General features: G+C 29.6%; 1 protein-coding gene across 1 annotated transcript in view; it reads right to left on the bottom strand.

Annotated features, from left to right (window-relative positions):
* LOC122271649 (low-density lipoprotein receptor-related protein 4) overlaps positions 1–25,967 on the bottom strand; it is a 397,919-nt gene that overhangs the window by 116,632 nt on the left and 255,320 nt on the right. Inside the window, exons 9-11 of the mRNA XM_043053650.2 lie at positions 15,241–15,366; positions 7,919–8,044; positions 687–812 (exon numbers count right to left, since the gene is read on the bottom strand). Coding sequence (XP_042909584.1) covers positions 687–812; positions 7,919–8,044; positions 15,241–15,366 — 378 coding nt within the window. The remainder of the gene's footprint in view (positions 1–686; positions 813–7,918; positions 8,045–15,240; positions 15,367–25,967) is intronic.

A 25,967-nucleotide genomic window follows, 5' to 3' on the forward strand; every position in this document is an offset into this window, starting at 1 on the left:
TACAAAAGTTACTTTTCTCAACAACTGAAATTTAGAATAGTGTGATTAAGAAAAATATGTAAACTGTTTGCAATTTCAAATTAATATTGAAATGCACAGGTTTAGAATTTTCTACAGTTAAAGTTTTCGGAACTTCAGTGTTCAAAAAAGTATACAAAAGCTAGACGTTAGGAACGTATCCAATGCGCGAGCAAAGCGAGCATCGGATTGCGAAGCAATCCGAAATGAACTGCGAAAGCAGTTCCGGGAGTTGGCGAGCGCCAGCGAGCAGGGGGCGAAGCCTCCTAGTTTTATATATATTTTTTGCAAATACTTTTAAAGCCTTTTGAAATAAATATTTTTTTATGATTGCTACGGAGTAAAATATTGTGAATTTTAACCAAGTCTCGACGAATAAGTTATTTTTGGTTTAGTACTTTACGGCTTAAATTAGTGTCATATTAACATTTATAGTTACTTGCATTACGAAATATTAAAAAAAAAGAGGCCCAAACTCTGAGTCGCTATAAAATTTATTTTTCCAAAAACATATCATTAAAGTTAGCTTGTAGCTGTCACAAAACTTGAAACCTTTATTGTCACCCGACACAGAACTACTAAATTCACTCTAGCTAGTCATAAATGATTGGAATTTTTACTTCAAATTTTAAAATTTGAATTAAGAAGAACCTGGTTATCAGATTTACCTGTTGCTTTGCACTTTCTTTTATCTGTTCCAAGTCTGTAACCTTCAACACAGGTACACTTATAACCAGGAACGGTGTTCTCACAAAATTGACTACAGGTTCCTTCCACTTGACATTCATCAATATCTGGAATAGACAAAAATACTAAATTAATTCCGTTTGAATAATTGTAAAATAATTCAAAATTTTAGAAATTCAGAAAATGTTAATACTCCATGGAGTCGAATAGATTGAACGAAAAACTAGTTTTACATTTGTTAAAATTTTCTTCTTTTTATTTTATAAGCAAATGCGCACCACACTTAATATTTTTCAAAATAAAGTAATACTCAAAAACAATAATACTCAATATTAAAAAGCGTTTTCTTTCACCAAAATTTCAGGTGTAAAAGCGTTTTTGTTATTGGAAAAAATAAGCACTTTTGCGTTACATTCCGTACGACCTCGCATGTAAAATATAAAGTAATTGCGCATGCGCACTTTAAGAGAGTATGAGTCTCGGGGGGGATATCAAACGTGCATGAACGAAAATAAGATATTTTGCAACAAAAAAAAAAAAAAAAAAAAAAAAAAAAAAAAAAAAAAAAAAAAAAAAAAAACGCAATATAAAGCAGTGGAATATCATTTTTCACCGTAAAATCAAAGCAAACATTTACAATGGACGTGAATGTCATTAAATTGACTTCTTTTAACATAAATTGTATAATTAAAATAACTAAATAAAATTTTAAAATAACAGAAAAATAAATATTTTTTATTGACGCTTTGCAATTAGACAACCATAAATCTTTAACATGAATATATTTTTTATTAAATCAACCAATTATTGCAAAATTACGATTCATTTTAACATTTTGAAACAACAAATCCTCCAACTTCATTCCATGTTGGCGTTCTTTCTGATAACATGCATATATATATTTCTATAACATGTTCATGGTATGTCCCTGTCTATGTATATATGATTTTCTAACACATATCCATGTTTTTAATTCGAAGTTAGGCTTAAATAGAAAGTAACATTCAACAGCCACGAACAGCATGATTGTATCTCTATAAAATTTAGCCAATAAAACGTAAAAATACGTAGAGTTAAAAAAAAATGCGAGCACGTGTAGTTGTTTTAAATCTTAAGTACGGGAGCATACATGATATAACGTATATTTTAGAAAACTCTCATTTCACAAAATATCAGGCTTTCTCTAGCTACAAATGTTCCATAGGCAGAAATAAAATTATATTAGTAAGAAAAAAGGGTTTATTCAGAAAATATTCGTTTTCGCTGCTGATTTCGAAATTTCAAATATCTCCTGCATTCACTTTGAAGTCACCCCTTAAACCATTAAGACTAAATCCTAAAACATGAAGATCTGATCACGACGCTGGCAGTCGAACCCCCGTTCTGTTTGTCATGAGATTGACAGATTAGCCTTTTCGGCTATAATATATAGTGAGCTGCAAGGAACTAAGTATCTTCCTTTGGGGGGCACTGTTGGTGCGATAAAATTCTGGTTGCTTATCCATATTAGGTGAAAGTAGTCAATAAACAGTTTTTCTAGCAGTAACAGTTTTAATACCATCTCATTTATGTTTTTTTTTACTATTTCGTTTGAATATGGTCAAATATAATTTAAATAAATTGTTATTTAACCATTTTTTCCGAGAAATTCCTACCAGTGTCTACAACACGGCTAAAATTGCTGTTCAAATTTAAGGCCACTTCCTTAAAAGGACGCGCGGAGAGACATTCAGGAAGCATATATACACAAATTCTTTCTTTATTATCTTAGATGATGCTTGCTAAATTACAGCACTATGTAATTAAAACAGAGTTTCACTGGAAGATTATTCATCATTCTATATATTCATTGATTTCTATACAATTATTTAATCGCTGAATTCTAACGCCAGGATAATAAAAGTAAAGAAAGCGTATGTCATACGTAAGTTAAATTTTTAAACGTAAAAGCCGGATATTTTTTTAAGTAAAATTTAATTAAAATATTTCCTATTGATTATGTGAGAAATCATTGGTGTATTAAAAAATCAAATTCTCCATTAAACTAATAATACTATTCAAAATTTCAAACAAAGTGAAGTAATATTCAAACTTAGAAAGCGCCAATGAAAAGCATGCATTTTGTTAAGATTATATAATATTTTACAAAACAGATTTTTTTCACTCACTTTTAATATAAGGGATGTATTTTCTTTGAAATATTTTCCCTTTACAATATTTGCGTCTTAGGGATCATATTCCAATGACTTTTTTGATCCCAGATATTTCGAAAGAGGCATAAACAACCATATTTTCATATAGAACATTTTATGGAAATATATTTTTTTTCCGGGGTTTCGAATGCTTTTTCTGCACTGAGAAATCAGAAGGCGTTCGCGCAAATCTCAACATTTCCTGGAAATACGCTGCGCAAATGGGTAAAGAAAAAATACCCACGTTTTTCTACAGTAATATGCTTCGTTGAAAGTAGTAAAGAACGCTAAGATGAGAACTATAAATTCATATTTTATTTCTTCAATTTTACTGTGCGTTGAGATTTATACTTTGATCTAAAGAAATGATACTATTTTCCATGAAAACAACTTTTCCAATAATTTTAAGATTTCTCCAAAAAGGGATGTTTTTGTACAAAATATTACATTATGATAGAAATACGTTACATTACGATAGTTTAAATGATAGAAATACGTTACATTATGATAGTTTAAATGATAGTAATACGTTGCATTATGATAGTTTAAATGATAGAAATACGCTTCGATTATGGTAATAAGAAATGCAAAGATAATAGATATTGAAGTAGTAAAGAACGCGATGTTACAAGAATATTTTCTTCCTCCGACATAATTGAGCTTTGAAATGAGGTTTATTTAGTGATTTAAAAATAATTTCCCTTTTAGTAGGGTATTTAGCAAATTTTTGGATTTCGCTTAAAAATTATGCTTTCATGCAAAATTTTAATCAAAAGTAATACTTAAATGAAATTGTAACGAAAGTTATGATAAAAAATAATAATTTGATTCTTTGAATGAAAGAAATTAAATTATTATTTTACTATAAATGTCATTTACAAAATTTTTTAAATTTTTCTCGAAAGGGAGTGCTAAATACAAAATTTCAAATAGTAAAATTTTAATTATAAATTTATTTTACAAAATTCGTTAAATTTATTAATCATTGCCTTTATCTTACGAATTTATAAATTTGTTTCCATNTTAAATTGTTCTCAAAAGTGAATGCTAAATACAAAATTTCAAATAGTAAAATTTTAATTATAAATTTATTTTACAAAATTCGTTAAATTTATTAATCATTGCCTTTATCTTACGAATTTATAAATTTGTTTCCATGCAGTTTCAGAAAAATTGTCTCACAATATTACTAGCAAAAAAATTAAAAAAGAAATATTATTAACAGCATAATTACAAAAAAAAAAAATCAAAATTTTCTGAAAAATTCCTTTAATATTGAATCATAATTTCGTCACCTTTAAACGCATCAAAGCTTTTTGATACACTGTTGCAATTTTTTAATCCCCACATTATTGAAATTTTAATAAGGTGTTCAATTTTACTCTATTTTTGTTCAATTTGAATCATTTCCACAATTTAATGATTTTTAACTAAGTATTAATTTTATGTGTTTTCGTTTCGTTTTATTCTTTAAACTGTTTTTTACGACCCTAGTGACAAAATGTTTAATTTAATTGCTGTACTTTGTAAGAATTTCTCATATCTACTAAAATTAATCAAAAATTTCTACAATTTTTTTTTCAAGTTTAGAATTCGGCGATTAAGTTAAATCATACACATTTCAGTTAGAAAAAGAATTAAACAGCAATTATTCTAAAATAATTCTTAGCTACCTAATTTAATAGGGAAATTGCTAATTCGTTGGTTAACATTCAGGAAATAGAATGCCTTTTCTCACTCAACCTTGAGTTTTGTGAAATAATGACAAAATTATTTCGAACTTCTAAAATTGCATGACTTTTTTACTGTTTTCTTAATTTTGAAAAGACAAAATGATTTGAAACAACAAAGAAACAATGCAGACGTTACCTTTAAGGTGAATTTTTCGAGTTCAGACAGAGTAAAAGAAAATTTGTACGTCACAAACACATTCGAAAATAATCCGAGATAAATTTTAAAATTAAGGAAAAATTCAAGTACGCGAATATAAAAAGCATGTATGTATCCTAAAGAAAAGAAAAACATTCTCACTTAGAGAAAATGTTTTTGTAAAACGAATATCCACTGAGAAAAGTTTATATATCCTTTTTTTTTCATCGTACATAAAAAATTATTAAGATGAACAATGATACCTAAGTATAATGCGTATTACGTTATACATCCTATAACTATTTTCATCAGCCTTACAGTCTTAAAGTAAATATTTATAAAATCCTAAAGTGTATTTTCAAAGAATATGTTTAAATAGATAAAATCTTTTTTCCCTGCCTTTTTACCTATCTTGGCTTTAAAGGTGCTCTTGGTTAGGGAAATATACATTGTTGGTAGTTGGCTATAGGCACTTTATTTTTCTATCATAACAACATAATAGTGGTACAGAATGCTGTTATCTCTATGATAAGACTTCGACGTGATCAAAATATTACAGATGCGCAACTTCAATATAAATTACTTATTTTTACAAGTTTCGTGAATTTTATAGTAACTTCACCTCCGGCTCGCGGTGTAGGTATAGTATAGGTATTTTTATTGCTTTCAAAGTGATAAGAGTTTAAAAAAGGTAAAAATAAAAATCAGATTTTGTTGACTTTTTTATAGAGTTCTCGTTTATCATACTATCAGGAACGTTTTGAATTTTAACTATATATATATTTTTTTTTGTCGTTCCAGTATATTTATTTTTATAGAAAGAAACTTTTCGACTATGTTTATTATTGAATTGACTCTTAAAATAAACTCGAAAAGGATTATAGAAAAGATTCTATAGCTTATTAATTTCCATTTTTATAGGTGAGTTTAAGAAATGCTTGAAAATTTAAAAATTTATGAGATCTCTTTTTGCAATTTAAAATTCTTATTACAGATTTAAAAAATATTTTTACGTAAAAATATATTTTTCAAATGAAATGATTATCGGGGAATCCATTTAGACTACAGAACAACCCTTTGCTCTTGAAATATAATAATATAAAACATATTTTCTTCCTGCATCAGGGAAAAAATTATTCCGCAATCACCTGCATAGAATATATATTTTTAAAATATTTTTTGAAAAAAATGAAGTAAATTTATGTTAGAAAATTTATATTTAGGAGATAACGAACCATTGTCAACGTTACTCGCAGTGAAAAGTGAAACTAAAATCATCAAGTGTAAATTTATGCTAGAAAATTTATATCTAGGAGATGACGAATCATTGTCAACACTACTCACAGTGAAAAGTGAAGCTAAAATCATCAAGTGTAAATTTATGCTAGAAAATTTCTATTTAGGAGATAACGAATCATTGTCAACATTACTCACAGTGAAAAGTGAAACTAAAATCATCAAGTGTAAATTTATGCTAGAAAATTTATATTTAGGAGATGACGAATCATTGTCAACACTACTCACAGTGAAAAGTGAAACTAAAATCATCAAGTGTAAATTTATGCTAGAAAATTTATATTTAGGAGATAGCGAATTATTGTCAACATTACTCACAGTGACTAAAATCATCAAGTTAAATTATCGAGAAGAAGCGAATTAATTTGTTCAAAATTATGGATGATTTATTTAAGCCTAATTATGTGACTTACAGAATTTTCAACTACTTTTTAATCAATGATAATTTCATACATACACAATTTATAACAATTTATATTGTTCTTTTCGTAATTTGTATTGATAATGATTGAAAAAATTTTGAGGTGAAGGATACGAAAAAAAATTAGCTTCATTTTAAACTACGCAACTATGAAGTGATAAAATTTAAAATTTGAATTAAATCCATCAAGTTTCTGAAAAATGAAAACAAAATATGTCCTATTGTAAGTTCAGGAAGAAGCAAAACTATTACTTTCTCTTTATACTTTGGAATTTTTTCAATCGCATTGTTTTAGATTCTGAGCTGTCAAAACATATCACTAAGGTGGCATTATTGAAAAAAAAAAAAAAACAATAAATAAATAAAATGGAACCAATTATACGTTATATAGAACGCATTTTCATTACCGTATCTACGTTATAACGTATTTCATGTTTATCGAAGAGCATTTTCATTTCTTACATTATAGCAATAATTTTTATTTCTGGAAATTCTGTAATGAAATAAATCCCAAATATGCCGTATTATTTTTCTCTTAAATTCATTTAAATACAGCAATCTATGTAACAGCAAAATTTTTAGATGGCTCAAGTTAAAAGTATATAATAATTGTGAAATTTATAATTTGCGAGTAAGTGAACAATACATATGAATAGAAAAACTGTTTTTATTGGCTTATCTCTATCTCATATTTTTGGTATTTTAATTCTTATTCTTTTGTTACAGATGGGACATCGGTGTCAGCTTTAATACTTATTTTTTCTGACGCTTTAATTACAAGCAATAATATTTTAACATTTTAAATTATAGAAAACAGAACATGAAAAATCTTCTAAATTATAGGAATTATCTTTGATCTAAAATATTAAGTCCAAAAAAGTTAGTTTAAAGAAAAGTTTCATTCATATTCAAAAATGTATCAATAATTGATTTTGTAAATTAAAGAAATGTCAATGAAAAATAATTGCTTCACTTATATTTAAATAAGTACGAATTTGAAAAATTTTACCATGTTATGAAGATTGAAGAAAAGGACAGTGGTATTTGTGTTTCATGCTGTATTTTATAACCAAAAATTATAACAATAATATTTTTAATTTACTTTACCTCAATTAATACAAAACAATAAAAAAAAGAATGAAAAATATGTCTAATAAAAATTCTGCTTCAAAGGGTAAAAGCTATCCTGCTTTGCTCTCAAAAAATAAATTACAAGTCTCGTTAATCAATAACTGCCACATTTACATGCTTACTTCAATTCTACTTATGATGTAAACTCAAATCTGATCTAACTAACTCTCAAATGAGTAGCTTTAAGTCCTTAAGTTGCTTAACTAAACGTTGGCTTCGAGGTAAGGACCATTAAGCTCAAGAGTCGATATAGTTATGTGAGTCTCTTAGTCCTTGTGCTAATATTCTGCAGTAATTACCCTACCTCTACAGGATCTCCTGTCCAGAGCAAGGTGATATCCGTGTTTGCAGGCGCATCTTGGTCCAGTTGAAGTCGAAAGGCACAAATGTTGGCATGGGAACCCGTCCTCTCGACATGGTGATCCCGTTTCTAGGCAACAAAAGACACATTTAGGATTTTGAATTATTAATTAATTCCATACATTCATGCTCGTGCAAACTGCTCTGGTATTTAAAATTTTAAAGAATAATCAGCGTTATATGTGCAATTATGATATGTACTATTATAAAATAAAATAATTACGAGTTGTTACAAAAATGAGGGTAAATTTGAAAAATTGTTAAAAAAAACATAACTAACTGAAAAAGGAAAAGAATCGAATTCTGCTCAGGAAATGAGAGAATTGCTACTCCTTAAGTTTATAAATTAATTTCTAAGTTTATCGTCAGATGGTGCTATGAACTAAAACAATTTTTTTTTAAAAAAAACGAGCTTTCCTTTTGCATGATGATTGCTTATTCTGTTTTTAGATTTCATTCCGTTATTGAAAATATTCTTTATAATTTTTCTAGTTCAGTAGTGCCATTTGTTGTTAAACTTTGTAAATAATTTTAAAGATTGATGAAAAATAATTTATTTCCCCGAGAAAAAAGCATCAAAGCCTACATTTTATCCCTTTTCGTTATTTTATAATTAATTTTTTAATTTGTCAGCCATTTATGGTTCACAGGGTAAATCTTATGTTGTATGAAGTAGACTTTTATTATTGCTGTTACATAGAGAGCATTCAAACCAACAAATGTATTTATTCTTTTTCTTAATTCACTAATTTATTGATAGACACTGATTCACTGATTTATACACCTAATTCAATATACTAATTGATCTATTCTCTGATTCACTGATTTGTCTATTTTCTTATTTGCTAATTCATTGATTTACTTCATTAATTTTCACTATTTATTTTTACTCACTCATTTCTTCACTGTTATGATGTCATTATGCTTTGAGGGTGAAGTAGAAGTGATGTGTTACCATATTCAGTGAGTAAAGACATCATTTTTTGTAATCTCTATGGTTAGTAAATAAGTATTAACATTGTCTGCGTTTTAAGAATTATTCATAAGCATTCTGAAATTTAAATTTTTAAATTTTAGAATTATGTAAATGTAAGAATTTCCTAATATATATGATTTTTGCAGATAAAGCAACATTAGATATCTATGACATTATTTATTGAATATTAGTTATCTTAACGGATAACCTTTAAATCTTCTATTAACGGTTTCAATAAGGTCTTAGGTTTACGGCGACCCTGACCCTTCAGGTTCATACACCAAAATCATTTCGAAAACTCAATCGCTTGGAAGCAGCCCACCCACAGCACCAAAAGGTCAAGCAATTCTTCGGTACATGGCCCAGAGTCACGCATGAATATGATCACCACAAGACGTCAATGAGCAAAGGAGGCAAAAAGATAAACATCAAAGATCCGAGAGCAAAACACACTGGACGGAGATGCCAAATTGTGCCATAGACAATGGTTAAAAACCTTGCCAACAGCAACGGAGCAACCAACACACCCTCTCCCAAATCGGCAGCCCTTCGGCTGGAAGGCCTACGAATCATTATTTATTTAAAATTACATTCACATAAAAAAATCCATCAAAGGATGTTTACAAACAAACAGAACAGAAATTTAGGAGTGTAACAGGTTGAAGAGTGCCAATGGTTGGCATACAAACCGTAGTTCTAAGAGCTTGTAGCTGGTACGTTTTTGGATTCACACAATGGCTCTCTAGTACGAGATACGGGATCAATTCAGTACCCTATGATTCGTCTTTGGCTGCGTTTCAAAACTCTGATTAGAGTCATGGCAGTTGAAGCACGTGTTTTTGATTTTGGAATCATTTACCTTATGTGTTTCCAACATGTTTCCTCGTGCTGACAGTTCTGGGCCAAATGACCCAGGCCATTGCAACTGTAGCAACGGAGGGCACGCAGGCATTCCTTGACTGCATGGCTTTTTCAGCCTAGGTTTAATTTTCCCTTTTTCAAAATCTTTTTAAAGCAATTGTACTCGAGCGTCATAACCCAGGGCATTCCATTTTTAGTTCGTACTGGGAATGAGACTTCCAGTTGTTCGTTTTGAAAATCTTTATTACTCCTCCAAAGGAGGTTTTCTAAAACTTCTCTTGTTAAAGACTCTTCGATCCCGCCCTAGACGATCTCCCTAGGGTATCGTCTTGATGGCCTTTCACAAGTTAGCTTTGAGCTCAGGCCTTTCTCCCTAAATTCCTCTTCGAACCTCTTTAGGTCTCTTCCCGACTCAACTTGGAGTAACATTCCTGGCCTTTGTGTTTTCTTGATTTTTATTACTTTCAGTCCTATCTCCGTCACATTAATATTTTCTTTAATCTTTACTTCGATTTCTTCAGTTGTTCCACCCTCTTTGGGTTTCGCAATTAGCACATGGTCTTTCGCTTTGGGTTTGCAAACAATATGGCATTGGCTGCCTCAGAGTAGGTTTTTTTTGTCTCTTTTTGTTATTCTTAAAAGCCTCGCATAATGCCTTTTCCACCTCCCGATGCATTCCTTTACTGGAGGCTAAAACTATCCGCCTGAAAATAACTTCTGCCGAATTCGAAACCAATGGAAGTAGTTTTGATATGGCTATTGTATCTAACTCTTTGCCCTGGAACTCTTCACGCCATCTTCCCAATGAGTCACTCAAAAATGTGGTCAATCTGGCTTAACTTAAAAGTTTCATTAAAATCCTTTGGGACCTCTTCTTCTCCATTCACCGACACTACTCACCTTCAAAAAATATACTTTGAAATCAAGGACAACACAGTTAAAAGCCTTAATTAAAATCAGTTAAAGGATCAGGAGGATTAGGAATGCTTGATCACTAAGACACTTGGAATGTCAGGTGTCTTCGGTCTATCGTACCCACTGTCTGCGTTAGACCCCCCCCCCCNTGCCTCCCCCCCGGAGATATTACACCCTCGTACCACGTTGAGTTGAAGAACTGGAATTTTGCTTTCTATCAATAGATTTTAATTGTCAGACCATTTCAGAGTTCAACGCTGGGAATAAACTCTGAGACTTGTTCCACCTAGAGTATTCTTAACAGTTTCAATAAATGAAACTTTATTCAAGTGGTTTTGGGAACCAATCAATATGTTTTAATAATGTCGAATTCTGAAATAGCGTTTAATTAATTCCCCATGGTAGTAAAATAAAAATATTAATTTTACCACTTTTCTTCAGCTCAATAATTAAAGAGAACAAAGATTTGAAAGCAAGAAATACAAATATATCAATGTAGTAGCAAATAAATGAGTAGTTTTTAATGCCCAACTTAAAATTATTACAAATAAAAAGTAAAATTTTTTAATTTTTTTGTTGTTGAATTATAATTTGATTATAATTTAATTATTATTTAATACTTATCTTCATTCAAAGATTAAATTATAATAAATAAATGTTTATCTTTTATAAACCCCACAAAGTCAATTTTGAAAGGCAAAATTAATTAATAAAAACTGTAATTTATAATTACTGGAAAACAAAGGGCATTTAAATTACCCAAGCTAAACTATACAGGTATCTTTCGTCGATATGGACTAAATCATTAACTTCATTGCAATAAATGGATACGTTATTTTCAATTCTAAGATTAAAAGTAAAACTGAAATAAAGCGCTTATAATGAAAATCAATTCGACCGCGCTAAACTGGAAAATCCCCCCACATTATTCCCATCAAGGCTAGGGGAGGAAATTTCCTTCTAATTAATGCAGATAATTCTTCGCTCTTTTCAGGTACATAAACCTAACCATCTGTGCCCTTGAAGGGAAAACTGCATTACCTGTCTATCTTTGCAGACGATTTCCTTGGAACCTATTAAGAGAGTGTTCTTCTGCTTTGTCTCTATTGTCACCAGCGAGATTGAGAAGAGATAAAAGCAGTCTTATGGCTAATTCGAGCATGAAATTAAACGTCAAACCCATGGAATTTCATATCAGAAAAGGGATCATGAAAACACAAAAGATATCTGCCGAGAGAAAATCCCGGTTAAAATCGTTTTCTATTAAGAACTGTTATGGGAAGAATTTTCCCTGTTAAGTTTTAAAGGATTGATGGAAGGATACGGAAAAAAATGCAGATCGTTTTCCCCAAGGGAAAGATCCTGCTGATCAAAAGGGATTAAGAAAGACATGGGTGATATTCGATATATTTATCATTGTGCTTGAGAAAAGAAAGAGGGATTTTAGACTGAGATTTTAGATGATTAAGCACGGTCTTTATCTTGATGTTCAAAATTATTGGAAATGCCATGAAAAATTAATTGAGTGTCTTTCTGTTCCTAAGCTTTTTCTGTCGAACATTTAAGCCCTACAAACTAAACTCTTTCATAACTTTCGTAAGTTTCTTGAGAAATTTTATACTTTTGCTTGTTAATTAGTAGTTTCGATACTTAACTATGTTGATTCTTTTGTAACTCAATTTCTTTTAAGTTTTGAAAACTATTTTTAACTGATTCATCTCACCGAATTTTATCATTTGCTCCGGATAATTTTTTTCTTTTTTTAAAATTAATTTAATGAAAGTAATTCTAGCTCCATAGGTGTAGTAAAATATTAACAATCAAGTTTTTAACCTGATATTCTAACCTGTAAAGAACCAGATTAGAAGTTGTTGATAATTAGAAACGAGTGCTTTGTATCAAAATTCAGATGGGTAACTCCAATTGTCTCAAACTAACTGCATAGGAAATTATTGTTTTTCTTCAAAAGAATGAGTTAATAAAATTGAAAAGGCAATAGTTTAACTTAAATAAATTTCGTGAATAGCTTAAACCTTGTTCCGAACCTAATTCTTTTTTTTCACTGTCGTTATGGGAATGAAGAAAACACTTTCCTTACATTCTAATACTCAAAACGTAATATTTACTATATTTATTCAAATTTAGATTTTTCTTAAAATGCTTTAAAATATAATTAACAAAGTATAGAAAAGTGATTTTTTTTTCATTCTCACGCATTAGCTATTTAAGCAATACATTTTATGCAACTCTTTAACAATATTTGCGGATTTAAAACCAAACATTCGTGACTCATTTTTCAAGAAAATTAAAATAATTACGTAAGCTGTTACGTAACTGAGAAAATTATTACGTAAACTATTACATTTTCAAATGATACAGTAGAGTTCTTAGCAAGAAGCAAATGCATTCAAATTTGTCTCGTTCTTTCCTTCAAACTAGGAAATTTTCCTCTTATTGGGAAACCATGCTCTAAATAGGTAAAAAAAGAAACCTAGATGCAATAAATTCATACAAGTTCTCCCCTTATCTAGTCAAAATAAAAATTACTATTCTCTAAGCGCCTCCAGAAAAATCTCTCCAGCCGTCTGCAGACTAACGAATGCACACAAAAAAATTAAGCATATACATAACTATTGCATTTATTACGAAAAATCCTGTACCATTTCATTTAATCATTTCGTGGAGCTGCGAAAGGTACAACAAACTTTAAACTTTTTGCAACACAAAAAAATTGTCTTATATAAGTTTTTTCTTTTTTTTAAAAATTAAAAGGAACAGATTATTTCAAATAATTAATATTACAGGAAAAAACACACTTATTATGCTTCTAAAATCTAAAAAAAAGAAAACATGAAAAGCTGCATGTTTCAATTGCTATTTTAATCTCTTGAAAAACATTAATTTCAGATGAATGATAGTTAGAAATCTACTAACTTTATTTTTCAATGGCACTACAACTTGCAGTAGGCTTTGGCTTGCTGAACAGTGTTACTCCAGACCTTTCTGTTATTAGATTTCCAGTTTGGAATTTTATTATGATTAGATCTTCTGTAACCAACTCTTCTTTTCAGTATAACCTTCTCTGAGTTCATTGGTTTCAAATGTAAAAGTTTTCTAAATACCCCTTTTTCGTAAATTATCTCTGTAAGGCTCATTTATGCCGAATTTTTTGATTTTATGAATCTAATGATGTTTTCGGTTTAATTAAATTGATCAAGTTCACTATTTTTACTAATCCTACACTGTGGAATGCTCATTTGAATTGGTTCAAAAATTCTTATGAATTTTTTTTTATACATTACTAAGTAATTTTCATCTTTATTCATCAAAGTCCAACCTTTCACTCTTAGTTAATCCAGGCCTGATAACTGTTTCATGTACTTATAATTTTAGTGAGGAGCTTGTTCGTGAATAAGTAATGGTTTAAGTTTAGCATTTATTTCACTTCTATATTCTCGAATTAATTTCTTCAAGAATATTAATTAGTTACAAAACCAGACAGAAACGTACTTTCTCTGAATAAACATACCTTTTTTTTGGACAGATTGGACAATTTGGGAAATAGGGTCCTCATAATTCGGTCAGGAAAGCGGTACAAAGCTTGGACCCCTTAATGTCAATTTTATTTTTTGCGTATTTCACCATATCTCGAGTCTTTTTTTAAGTGAGTTGAAATTTTTTCCACACAATTATAAAGTTCGTTATCCAAAAACAATTCGATGAAAAATAAGAATTTTAGTAAATATTTATTATTTTTTATTATTTTGTTTCATAATTGTCGAAAAAATTTCGAATTGTAAGGTATACAAGTTTTACATCATTTCAAAGAATGCTTCTTTGCATAATAACTACAAAATTTGATCAAAATTTGTCAAATAGTTCCTGAGAATCTGAAATTTAAATAAGTTATATTTTTAAAATTCATTAGCATTGGAATTATTCGACTGATTTCTCTCAAATATTGTATTTTGCCGTGCAAATTTACACTATTTAATATTATTCAAAAAATTTTAGACCTCACGATTCAAATATTTTTTTGAAAATTATTAAAAAAAATAATAAAAAATTATAGAATAATAAATATTTACTAAAATTGTGTGGGAAAATTCTTTTCATTCGCTTAAAAAGTTCACGAGATATGCTGAAATGCACAAACAATAAAATTAACAATAAAGGGTCTAAAGTTTAGACCGTTCTCCTGACCAAACTGTGGGGATCATATTTCCCAGATTGTGGCTACCCTCAAAATCTTGGGGGTCAGAAACCCAAATCTGTAAGGAAAAAAAAGTCTGTTTATTCAGAGAACATAAGTTTTTTTGTCCGATTTTGTAACTTAAAATATCACCTACACTACTTAATTAGAATATTTGAGACCATCCCCTCAAATCTCTAAGATTGAGTTCTAGAACTTGAAGATATAATCATTTGCTGAAAAAAAATTCAGGGTGGTCCATTTTTCATTTTGCACCCAGTACAATAAATCAATCACACATAAAAGTAACAAAAACACTTACTGCACGTTCTGTTTTCCAACTCATCTGATCCATCTGGACATTCGTACTCTCCGTTGCAAACATGCAACTGACTGATGCAAGAACCGTCATTGCATCGAAATTGTCCAGCTGCACATTCATCAGCAGCTTAAAAAATATTAAATATTTTAAATTTTTTGACATTTTTTGAAGAAAATAATGTAGTTAATTTCATTCATGAACTGAGCTTATGAAAATTTTAAATGATTCGTAAAAAGTGAGAAACATTTGTTTTAATGAGTCTCAAAGCTCATACTTTTATACTTATCCGAAGTTTACATTTCACATTTTCTTCTCTAGAATTTTAAAGCATTGCAATGAACCTTTAAATTTTTGAACACCATATAAGAAATTTCGGATGGTAGAATCGATTAATGCACAAAAATGATTCTGACATCGGACATAAATAACACTTTTACCAAAAGAATATTTAGGTTGCAAGGGATACCTTCTTCATCAATGACGGATTTTTTTAACAGATATCAAAACAGGATTAATCAATTCAAACATAATCGATCAAAGCCTAATTAATCGGTAGAATCAATTAATGTACAAAAATGTTTCTGACATCGGATATAAATAATAATTTTACAAAAAGGTTAGTTAAGTTGCAATGTAAACCTTCTCATTAATGACTGATTTTTTTTAACAAAAAGATCAAAACATATATAATCGATTCTACTAACACATTCTTCTGATATTTAATTTATTAATCTCATAAAAACCCAAAGTAACCAGTTTAAAATGCATTATATATTTGAGAAAACCAGTTATCTTTCTATGTACAATAATGCAGCTCGTTTTGTTATTTTTAATCTCTAAAATGTAACTTTCATTACAGAATAGTAGTACGTAGATTATGATACACTTCAGCAACTTTGGAGATACACTTATACAATACGATATAATGTAACTATTATACATTAACTATTATGCTCATACTAGAATACTTCTCTGGAATTTGGATTTAAAATTTTCTTCTCTCGAATTTTACAGAATTGTACAATATTAATATTTTTGGAACGTTATTTAATAAATTGTAAATTTTTTGCTGACTTAAAATATCCTCAGAGGTAGATCTCGTTGATCATGGGTTTTGAATCTTTTCACCGTAGGGCTAAGCATGGGAGATTTCCGTGGTTTTTCTCTCCATGTAATGCAAATGCGGAATATTCTTCTCTAGAATTTAAAATATTCTTTAAAATATTCTTCTAAAAAATTCATTTAAAATATTCTAAAAAATTCATTTAAAATATTCTTCTCTAGAATTTTACAGAATTGTACAATCTTAATATTTTTGGAACGTTATTTAATAAATTGTAAATTTTTTCGCTGACTTAAAATATCCTCAGAGGTAGATCTTGTTGATCATGGGTTAGAATCTTTTTAGCGTAGGGCTAAGTATGGGAGATTTCCGCGGTTTTTCTCTCCATGTAATGCAAATGCGGATTAGTTCCCTCAAAAAGTCCTCCACGAAGGCAAATTTCTCCCAATACTTGATCCAGGNCATTTCATTTGGATTTCTATTCAAATTCAGCATTTTATTTTTATTACAATTCAGAATTATTTCATTTCGATCTCATTTCAGCATTTCATTTTGATTTCAATTCAGCTTGTCATTTCCATTGAATTCTGCGCTTCATTCCAATATACCATTTTGAAAAAGTATGTTGACAAATTTTAATGCGACTCATTAAAAGTTTAATGTTTCTTTAAAACTTTAAATGCACAAAAATGCTTAAAAAAGAACAGCAAAACTCAAAATAAATTAATAACTACCTATTCTTATAAAATATATACATACCCTCCAACTGCTACGGAATTTCCGTAGTTTCAGAAATCTTCTTTTCAGACGGTAGCAAAATTAATGTCTTAATATTTAAAAAAAATTAATTTTAGCGTAACTTGTCCACTATTACTTATAAAAGTGCAGGCCATATGGCTAGATTCTTAAGTTCTGATAAAAGTTTTATGAGAGATCCTTTTGCTTGAAAAATTTCTACTTTGGTTCGCTACCACTAGAAAGAATTATTTTCAAAATCCTCATAAGTTGGAGGGTATGGGTTTACATCACTCATGGGCTGCAATAACGGCACAACTCAAAAAATCACGTTTTGAGATAAGTGGGTTTAAAGTTTTCATTGCTAAGGAAAATGCATAGGAAATGCTTTAGTTTGCTTAAACGAAGATTACCTTCAAGTTGAATTATGAGTTGTGCTAGTATTGCTGCTGAAAGGAATGTGCATTTTAATATTTGCACCTGTTCTGTATTCCAAAACGCGTGTTTTTTTAGTTGTGCCACTATGGCTGCCCATGAGCGATATATTGATTTTCATGACAATGAATAATTCAAACCCTTAATATGTTACGCTGTATAACAAAAAAAGTTGCATTAATTGGAAACACAATATTGGGAATAGGTTGACATCATTCAAAATGAAATATTATTCTAAACATGAAAAAAATAAGCACTTTATGGTTCATCAAATATTTATCTTTCCCTACCTAATAATGCATTCATTTTGCTTCAACAAATACTAATCTTAAATCAAAATCCATACAGATGTTCAGCAAAAAAAAGGTTCTTTCTTTTACAAATATATCATAAAGTTCCACTACATGGTCTATATATAAATAGTGAATAAGCAAAAAGCTATTCAACTCATTTTAAGGTGGTTTTACGGCTGAATTGAAGAAAGGGAAAAAATGTTCCAAGCAAAGCTGCTTTCCCCTTCAATGGTCCTACTTTCGCGTTGAGCATGCATATTTTACTCAATATTGGAACAAGAATTCTTCTCTCAAGATATATCCACGTCATTCGATGCTCTCCAACTTTTATTGCACTCTTTTCGAAACGAATGGTCTTTCTTCAATCGAAGGCCAAAAAAAAATCGTCTTTTTAGAGCATTTTCTGCGAATAAAAGTACATTTTTCTGAATTATGCGCGCAAGAAAGCACTCTAAAATATGATGAAAGGTAGGGGTAGAAAGAAGAAATTAACTTTTGAAACGTAAGACGCACATTTACTTGTCAATTTTTATGTAAGACAAGCTCTATTATATATTATTCAGTTCAATTTCCATCCTATATGAAAGATTTTTAAACCCTCACCCGGAACGCAAAGCACGTGTGCAAATTTGTATTAAAAATATATAGAAGTAACTGTTACTTTGTGCTGAAGTAGCAAGCAAAATAGCAAAAAGAAAATTGTATTATATAAAAGATTATTGGTTACTGTTTTGATTTTTCCATATATATATATATATANTATTAAATTCAGCCAGCCAATTTTTTCGGATGAATAAACTCTAATAAACTGAATTATAAGTTAAGGACTTCGATGAATTTTAATTTATATTTAGTTATCTTCACGAATTCTTCAAAACTATAAAAAAGAAGTAGACTTAAGCATTTTTTATAAATCAAAACCATTGATATTCTTTTTTCTTTAAAAATATTTTATAAAATTCTGAATCTTATGAGGTATTTTTTTCTACTTTATACCCGTATATAAAAACAAAATTGTACATTTGGTAAATAAAACTAAAAAAAATATAATTAATGGCTTATTTCATAAGAGGATATATTTTTATTTACAGAGTTAAAAAAAATTTTCTTTTACATTTCGTAAGTTAAATTTTTTATCTGTTGCTTGTGAAGACTATATTTAGTACAGTCAAATAAGGTGATACGTAGACCAAACTCAGACATTCAAGATAACAAGCGGGCAGCCAATAGGACTTGTTTCATGGGTGTCGGGTAGTCGCACATGAAAACCCCGCGAAAACCTGTGACGGGTTTTAGTAGTAGGGAAAAAAGGGGTAAGAAAAGGGGATAAACTTAAAGACTGATATTTGAAGGAATGAGATATTGTTTTCGAATTATTTTTTTATGCTGAATCAAATGAAATCAAAATCGACTTAATAATGCGATCAAACGCAGAAATATGTTCATTTCCAAACAAGTAAATTTTGTACTTAAGCCCTTTTATCTTCTAAACTTTTCGTGTTCAATATCTTTCAATTCAGCATGAAAAAAATAAATCGATAAATTTGTAAAAAATTCCGTATTTGAGATTCTCCCCCTCTTGCCGTAACCTGTCTCAGAAATTCGCGGGATTTTCGTATGCTGCCACCTTAGATCCCCATAAACAGATTCCAATAGATTCTGGCTTCTTATTTTGAATATCTACCTTAAAACCTTATTTGGTTGAACAAATTAAGGAGTAGTGGAGTTCTCTTGTTCTCTGATTTGTATCTGTAGCTTCTTTTTAGTAGCTTGTGATTTAAATTTTTGATTTGCGTCGCGTGATTATTTTCATTTGCAGGTATTGATGCAACTTAAAAAAATATCGCAGTTTTCTTTTCCATAGCCTGTAAGTTAATTGAAATTTATCAATTCGCTGTTTAATTCACAGCTCGTGAGTTTGATTTATTATTTGAAATGTATCAATTAGTTTTCTTATTTGCAGCTTCTTAATTTGTTTCAGTTTTTAAAATTTAAAAACTTACTACATTTAAGATTGAGGGATGTTACTTATTTAAAATCTGTTTTAAGTTATCATTCTTATTATAAAATTATATATTACTTAATGATTAATAAAAAAGAAATTTACCAAACACTGCATATATCTACAGCATCTGCATGTATCTACATATATGAACAATCTTTAAATGAATTTATGAGAATACCTACAAAAAAATTTCTATTCAAAGTGTGTGTTATATCAATTATTCGATCGGCACTGCAATCACTTAAAAATAATTTTAATTTTGAACTGAGTATGAATATTACTAGATTATTAGAGAAGACATTTACTAACCTCTGAATATATCTGCTGTAATTCTTACATATAATTTGTCTCTAAATGAATTGACGGGAATTTCTACAACGAATTTCAATTGAAAGTACTTGTTATACAATTTATTTCAATGGCACCACAATTATTTTTAGAAAATTTAATTGTGCACTTAGTATGAATATTACTTAAAAATTAATACAAGAGTTATTTACTGAACTCTGAACATCTCTACAGAAATTCACGTCCATAAAAAATCTCTAAATGAATGTATAAAAATATTTACAATAAATTTCAATTCGAAGTATTTGTTGTATCTGTAGCGTATCTACGACTACAAAATTCCCCAGTATATAAGGCATGTTAACTAGATTCTGTGTTGGGGTACCTTTTCATAGATATAGGTTGACATTGTTGATAACATCTCTCTCCAGATTGATGACCTTTGGACATGCCTACCTTGACAGTAATGACCTCTTCGATCTGATGACTTATACTTCGATGAATGGTCCACATTGAACAGTTGACTTGCTGCTTGTGACTGCGACATTTTCCTTCCTCGCGCTGTTGCTTCTCAGTCTCGATCACTACAACGTATACACTTGACTGCTAAATGCAACACAGGGGCAACCACGACCGTGAACTTAATACAACTCTCACTATCAGAACTCAAAAAAAGTACGGTGATCTTAATACAGCTCTCCCGGCTTCTCACAAAACAGCAATTAATCAACTAGTGGTATCCCATTCACCGAATTCTATCACAGATAAAATTCTGGTGGGGGAGTATTCTAGTGTATATACCACTACAAAATTCCAATTCCCTAGTATATAAGACATGTTAACTACATTCTGTGTTGGGGTACCTTTTCATAGATGAAGGTTGGCATTGTCGATAACATCTCCCCCCACAATCATTTAATTGTCACCACAGTTACGTTTTGAAAAATTTAAATTTTTCACTGATTATTCTGCATATCTACTGTATTATATAAAAACATTTTTTAAATTCTTCGTGAAATAACTTTATTTAATTAAATATTATTATAAGTTTTTTTTCTAGTTTCTATTTAAAAAAGACTTAAAACATGTTTAAATATTAAAACTATATTGCTTCAATTGAAATAATGTAGTATTATAATAACTTCTCTTGCCAAGAACTGACAGAAAAATCATATTTATGTTGAATAAAAGGATTTTCTTCTTATGTCCTGTTTAAAGGACGTATAAGAAATATGTTTAAAATAATACTGTCTTAATTAAATTTCTCTNACTTGTGACTGCGACATTATCCATCTCCTCGCGCTGTTGCTTCTCAGTCTCGATCACTACAACGTATACACTTGACTGCTAAATGCAACACAGGGGCAACCACGACCGTGAACTTAATGCAACTCTCACTATCAGAACTCAAAAAAGTACGGTGATCTTAATACAGCTCTCCCGGCTTCTCACAAAACAGAAATTAATCAACTAGTGGTTTCCCATTCACCGAATTCTATCACAGATAAAATTCTGGTGAGGGAGTATTCTACTGTATTATATAAAAACATTTTTGAAATTCTTCGCGAAATAACTTTATTTAATTAAATATTGTTATAAGTTTTTTTTTCTAGTTTCTATTTAAAAAAGACTTAAAACATGTTTAAATATTAAAACTATATTGCTTCAATTGAAATAATGTAGTATTATAATAACTTCTCTTGCCAAGAACTGACAGAAAAATCATATTTATGTTGAATAAAAGGATTTTCTTCTTATGTCCTGTTTAAAGGACGTATAAGAAATATGTTTAAAATAATACTGTCTTAATTAAATTTCTCTCATCTTAATTTAATTAGACTAAAGATAAATAAAATAAGTTTCTTAAAAAAGAGGAAATACTTTTTTCGGAGCAATTCAATGCTGGAAAAATATAGCTCTTTAGAAAAGATAATATTTCTTAATTATAACGATATAGTTATAAATTAAGGGGCTGGGTTCTAAGAAATTTCGAATAACTTTTAATAGTAATAATATTCTAACTATTTTTTGTTAATTAGATTAGATTTCGTCCAGACAATGAAATTCCTCTGTCTTTGAAATTATATTTAACTTTGAATTATTGTTCTAGAACATTAAATAAACTCGAAATTATGAAATGAATATAGTAATTCTTTATATTAAACTATGTTTCGTAATTTTGGAGCTTTACTGAAATTTAACTTAAGCATAAGATGTACATGAATAACTTAGATAGTTTCATATGTAAGAATATTAAATTATATCTTAATTTATTTTGTCAATAGTGCTATACAAGACGTAACTATACAAGACAACAGCAGAAAAGATACAATCATACATGACCCGCATACAATCAAATATATTTCGTAAATAATGCGATGCGAAAAGGTAAAATAACAAGCAGTTAAATTCCGAATATTTTGATTTTCTTATAAGACTAAGGTAGACATTGAATTAACCGTGAGACTGGGTGTCGAAATATTCCATAAATTCCGAAAATGTTATTGTTTTTATATTTTGCAAAAATCTAGTTCGTATTTTGTTGGCTTTTAAATAAAAGTGAGAAGAATGCTAAATTATAGCGCTCTTTTAAATGTGAATATTTCAATTGGAATAAGTAGCGCATTTAATAGAATTAGAGATATACAGCTTACGTTTTTTCACTGAGATCTCGTGCAATAAACTCTTTTTTAAATTAATGAGAGTTATAAGCAAGCAAACATAATTGATATTATACTTAAAATCATCGGCAGTCTCATTTGTATCAATGGCGCTAGATCTGAACCAATGAGAAAAATCTATTTTTAAATATCTATCCTGAACAATCGAATTGAAATTTTTGAACGAGTTCCAGGAGAGGGGACTAAAATTGCTCCCTTTTCCCATTGTCCAAATTTCAGAATAATAGGACAAATAGTTCTGGAGTTATAAGATATGTACTCACAGAGACAAACTCTGCATTTTATTATTATCGATAAAAGGCGATTCATTAAAAATGATGTTATTAGTCAGAATCACTGATGATAATACGAAAAAAAACATATCGTATATAAAGATTCAAACCAAATCACATAATAAGCATTGTGCCCACTCTCTTATCCAGATCTGTTTCAGATTGATATTTTTTCTTTCTGGTTACACGAGAGCTCTAGTGCATGAGAGTGACATACATGCCAAAAATGAACTTAATTAGGCAGAAAATTTAAGTGAACGTGCGGATCAAAGGGTATAAAGTTTCTCTATTAGGATTTAAAATTACCTATGTTATGGTTGAAGGTTAATTTAATTTTTTTCTCAGGGTATGTTTTGTGAAACTCAGCTATTGAATTAAAATTCCTCTCAGAATTTACAAATGAGACAATGAAAATATGAAAAAAATTGGATAAATATGACAACCAAAGCTGACGTCTTCAGGGGGTACCATCTCCGGAAGTCATAAAAGCAAAACCTTTTCTATCGAGGGAGCAAGACAAAAGTCTAAATTTGCTCTCTCTGTACCCCAAAGGTTTCGCCAAAGTCAAGGAAAAGAACAGAATACATAATGTACAATATAAAATACAGAGGAATACAATATAAAATACGGAAGCAAATACAGAAGAATAAAAACAAGACAAATGCATACGAATAGTACGAACGAAAGCTCCGAATTTACGGATTTTACAGTTAAAGCTAATTTTTCTCTACAAACAAGCTTGACTGTAATGTTCCTCGCATAGCCCTCAACTATTCATATCGTTATTTTAATGATTTAAAAACTCATCTTCTACAGTAACCATTAATTTAAAGTTTCGCCATTTTACATTCCTAATGAAATGAAATAACCCTTAAGAAGTATCCAAGTACCTTTTTTCAGTTTCTTATTTAATAAAGAAAAAGAGAAATATATTCCTGACAAACGAATTCATTCTCAGATTGTTATTAACTCAACTCGAGCTGCTCCCGCACGTAACCTAAAAGTATTTCTCATTTCATTCCATTTACCATACGAAGCTATTCTCTTACATTGTGATAACAGTTGTTTTCTTTTTCCATTACATGTTCATCCAGCCATTCCGTGACCGATGATCATTCAGGAAAACAGGAAAAAAAGGAGCTATCCAGCCCTCTCTGTCACGTGCAAAAAGGAAAACAAGAGAAATACTTTTGAGATATCTCAGTCCTCTGCGAAGAAAATTGATCGCCATCTGCCCATTTTCTAAATGCCTTCTTTCCTTTGTTTTATACTTTTAGCGAGACAAATTGTAAGCTGTAGACAATGAATAAACCAGAGAAAATATTCAATTGAATTTTGATATTGGCATCGATTTCTGACGCCAAATTTTCTAAATTCAATTTCTTCTATCGACTTCTAAACTAATAAGTCTTATGACTGCATTAGGTAAAGTGTTTGAAATATCATGAAAAATAGTTTAGCATCAGATTTATATCTTTAGGCATTTTTGTTCTTTCGAACAAAAGTGACTTTGTAATCTTTAATTAATAACGCATACCGATTTGGAGCCAATTTAGACATTCGAGTTGAAAAAGTTGACGAAAATTATTTTATTTACTTTATTTCAAAAGGTGAGGAAAAAAGGATCCTTCTGGTATTCCTGTTTTAAGAAGAAGTATTATATCTGGCAATAGTTTGGCTTTTAAATGAAATTTTTTAAGCTTTAGTCACATTCTCTTTTCGGAGAAGTGTTGATATTACAGTGTTTCCGGAGGGGGTGGTGGCCCATTTGAGCCCACTTACCTACTCCACATCCCCCAAAATTAAGAAGAACTCTGTTAAAATAAGGTTCTGAATAAATCATAATTTTAAAAGTAAGAATTAATTCTTTTATTAAGATCTAAATTGAAAATAATAGCTGTTATAAGAAACAGAATACAAAGAAAAAAATCACAAATGGTTAAAATTATTTTAATAGTTATTGAACGAAGTGCAAAATGAGAGGTAATTGTAAGTCTTGTTAACAGCTATTGAGATGGGGAAATCTTAATATGTCGAGGATAGTTTCCTTAAATATTAATCAATTTAAAATGCATAAACTTCAAAAGTATCATGGAAATTGTTGTAGATCAATTGACCACTTGAGCTAGAAAGACGCGTCACGCACGTCAAGATGCTTTTGTCACAAAACTGATTATGACGCTCTATGTACGACAGTAAACAATTATCGTAGAAATAAAAAAAAATACATTTGTGGTTCGTATCACGCGATTTGAATAGTTTTATTCAATATCTTTAAGACATTAAACACTTTATGTTTTGCAGTTGGTTACAACTGACTAAGTAAGTGCATCTGTGAATCTTTTACTTTCGTTTCTAATTAATTATAATCAATGTTGCTTTTAAGTTCTTTAATCAATTTTTGTTCATTTGCAATCAGTCTTTAACATATCAAAATGGATTTAAAACTTTTATTTTCTTACACTAAAAGTACCATGGTTAGGCGAATGGTAATCATTAAAAACTCTACTCATGGCCCCAGATCTTATTGGCTACGGAGACGTGCAAGTTTGAAAGCCAATTATGGTAAATCTTAAAGGATACAGTCGGAGACGGGAAAAAACCAACAACTTTTTTCTCCTTCGCCTGAAATGGGACCTTTTTTCCTGGACCACATTAAAGGAGATCATCTCAAACAATGCTAAACTATTTGTACTTTGGCAAATTTTTGATTTTATTAAATTATTGTAATATTTACTTGCAATTAAACTTAAAAGCCAAAGGTATAAGTTATTATATGCTTTTAAAGCCTATGTTAACACTACGTTTACGGACGTTTCTTATATACCTATCTCTACGAACACGCGTCAATTTGTCGTATGAACAAATACATATAACAGCACTTAGAAAGTAATGTAATTATATACCATAAGAAAAAAATGAAAATATGAGAGACATATTTATGGAAAGTTTTTA

This window comes from Parasteatoda tepidariorum, chromosome 8 (assembly GCF_043381705.1).
Source record: "Parasteatoda tepidariorum isolate YZ-2023 chromosome 8, CAS_Ptep_4.0, whole genome shotgun sequence".
NCBI lineage: Eukaryota > Metazoa > Arthropoda > Arachnida > Araneae > Theridiidae > Parasteatoda > Parasteatoda tepidariorum.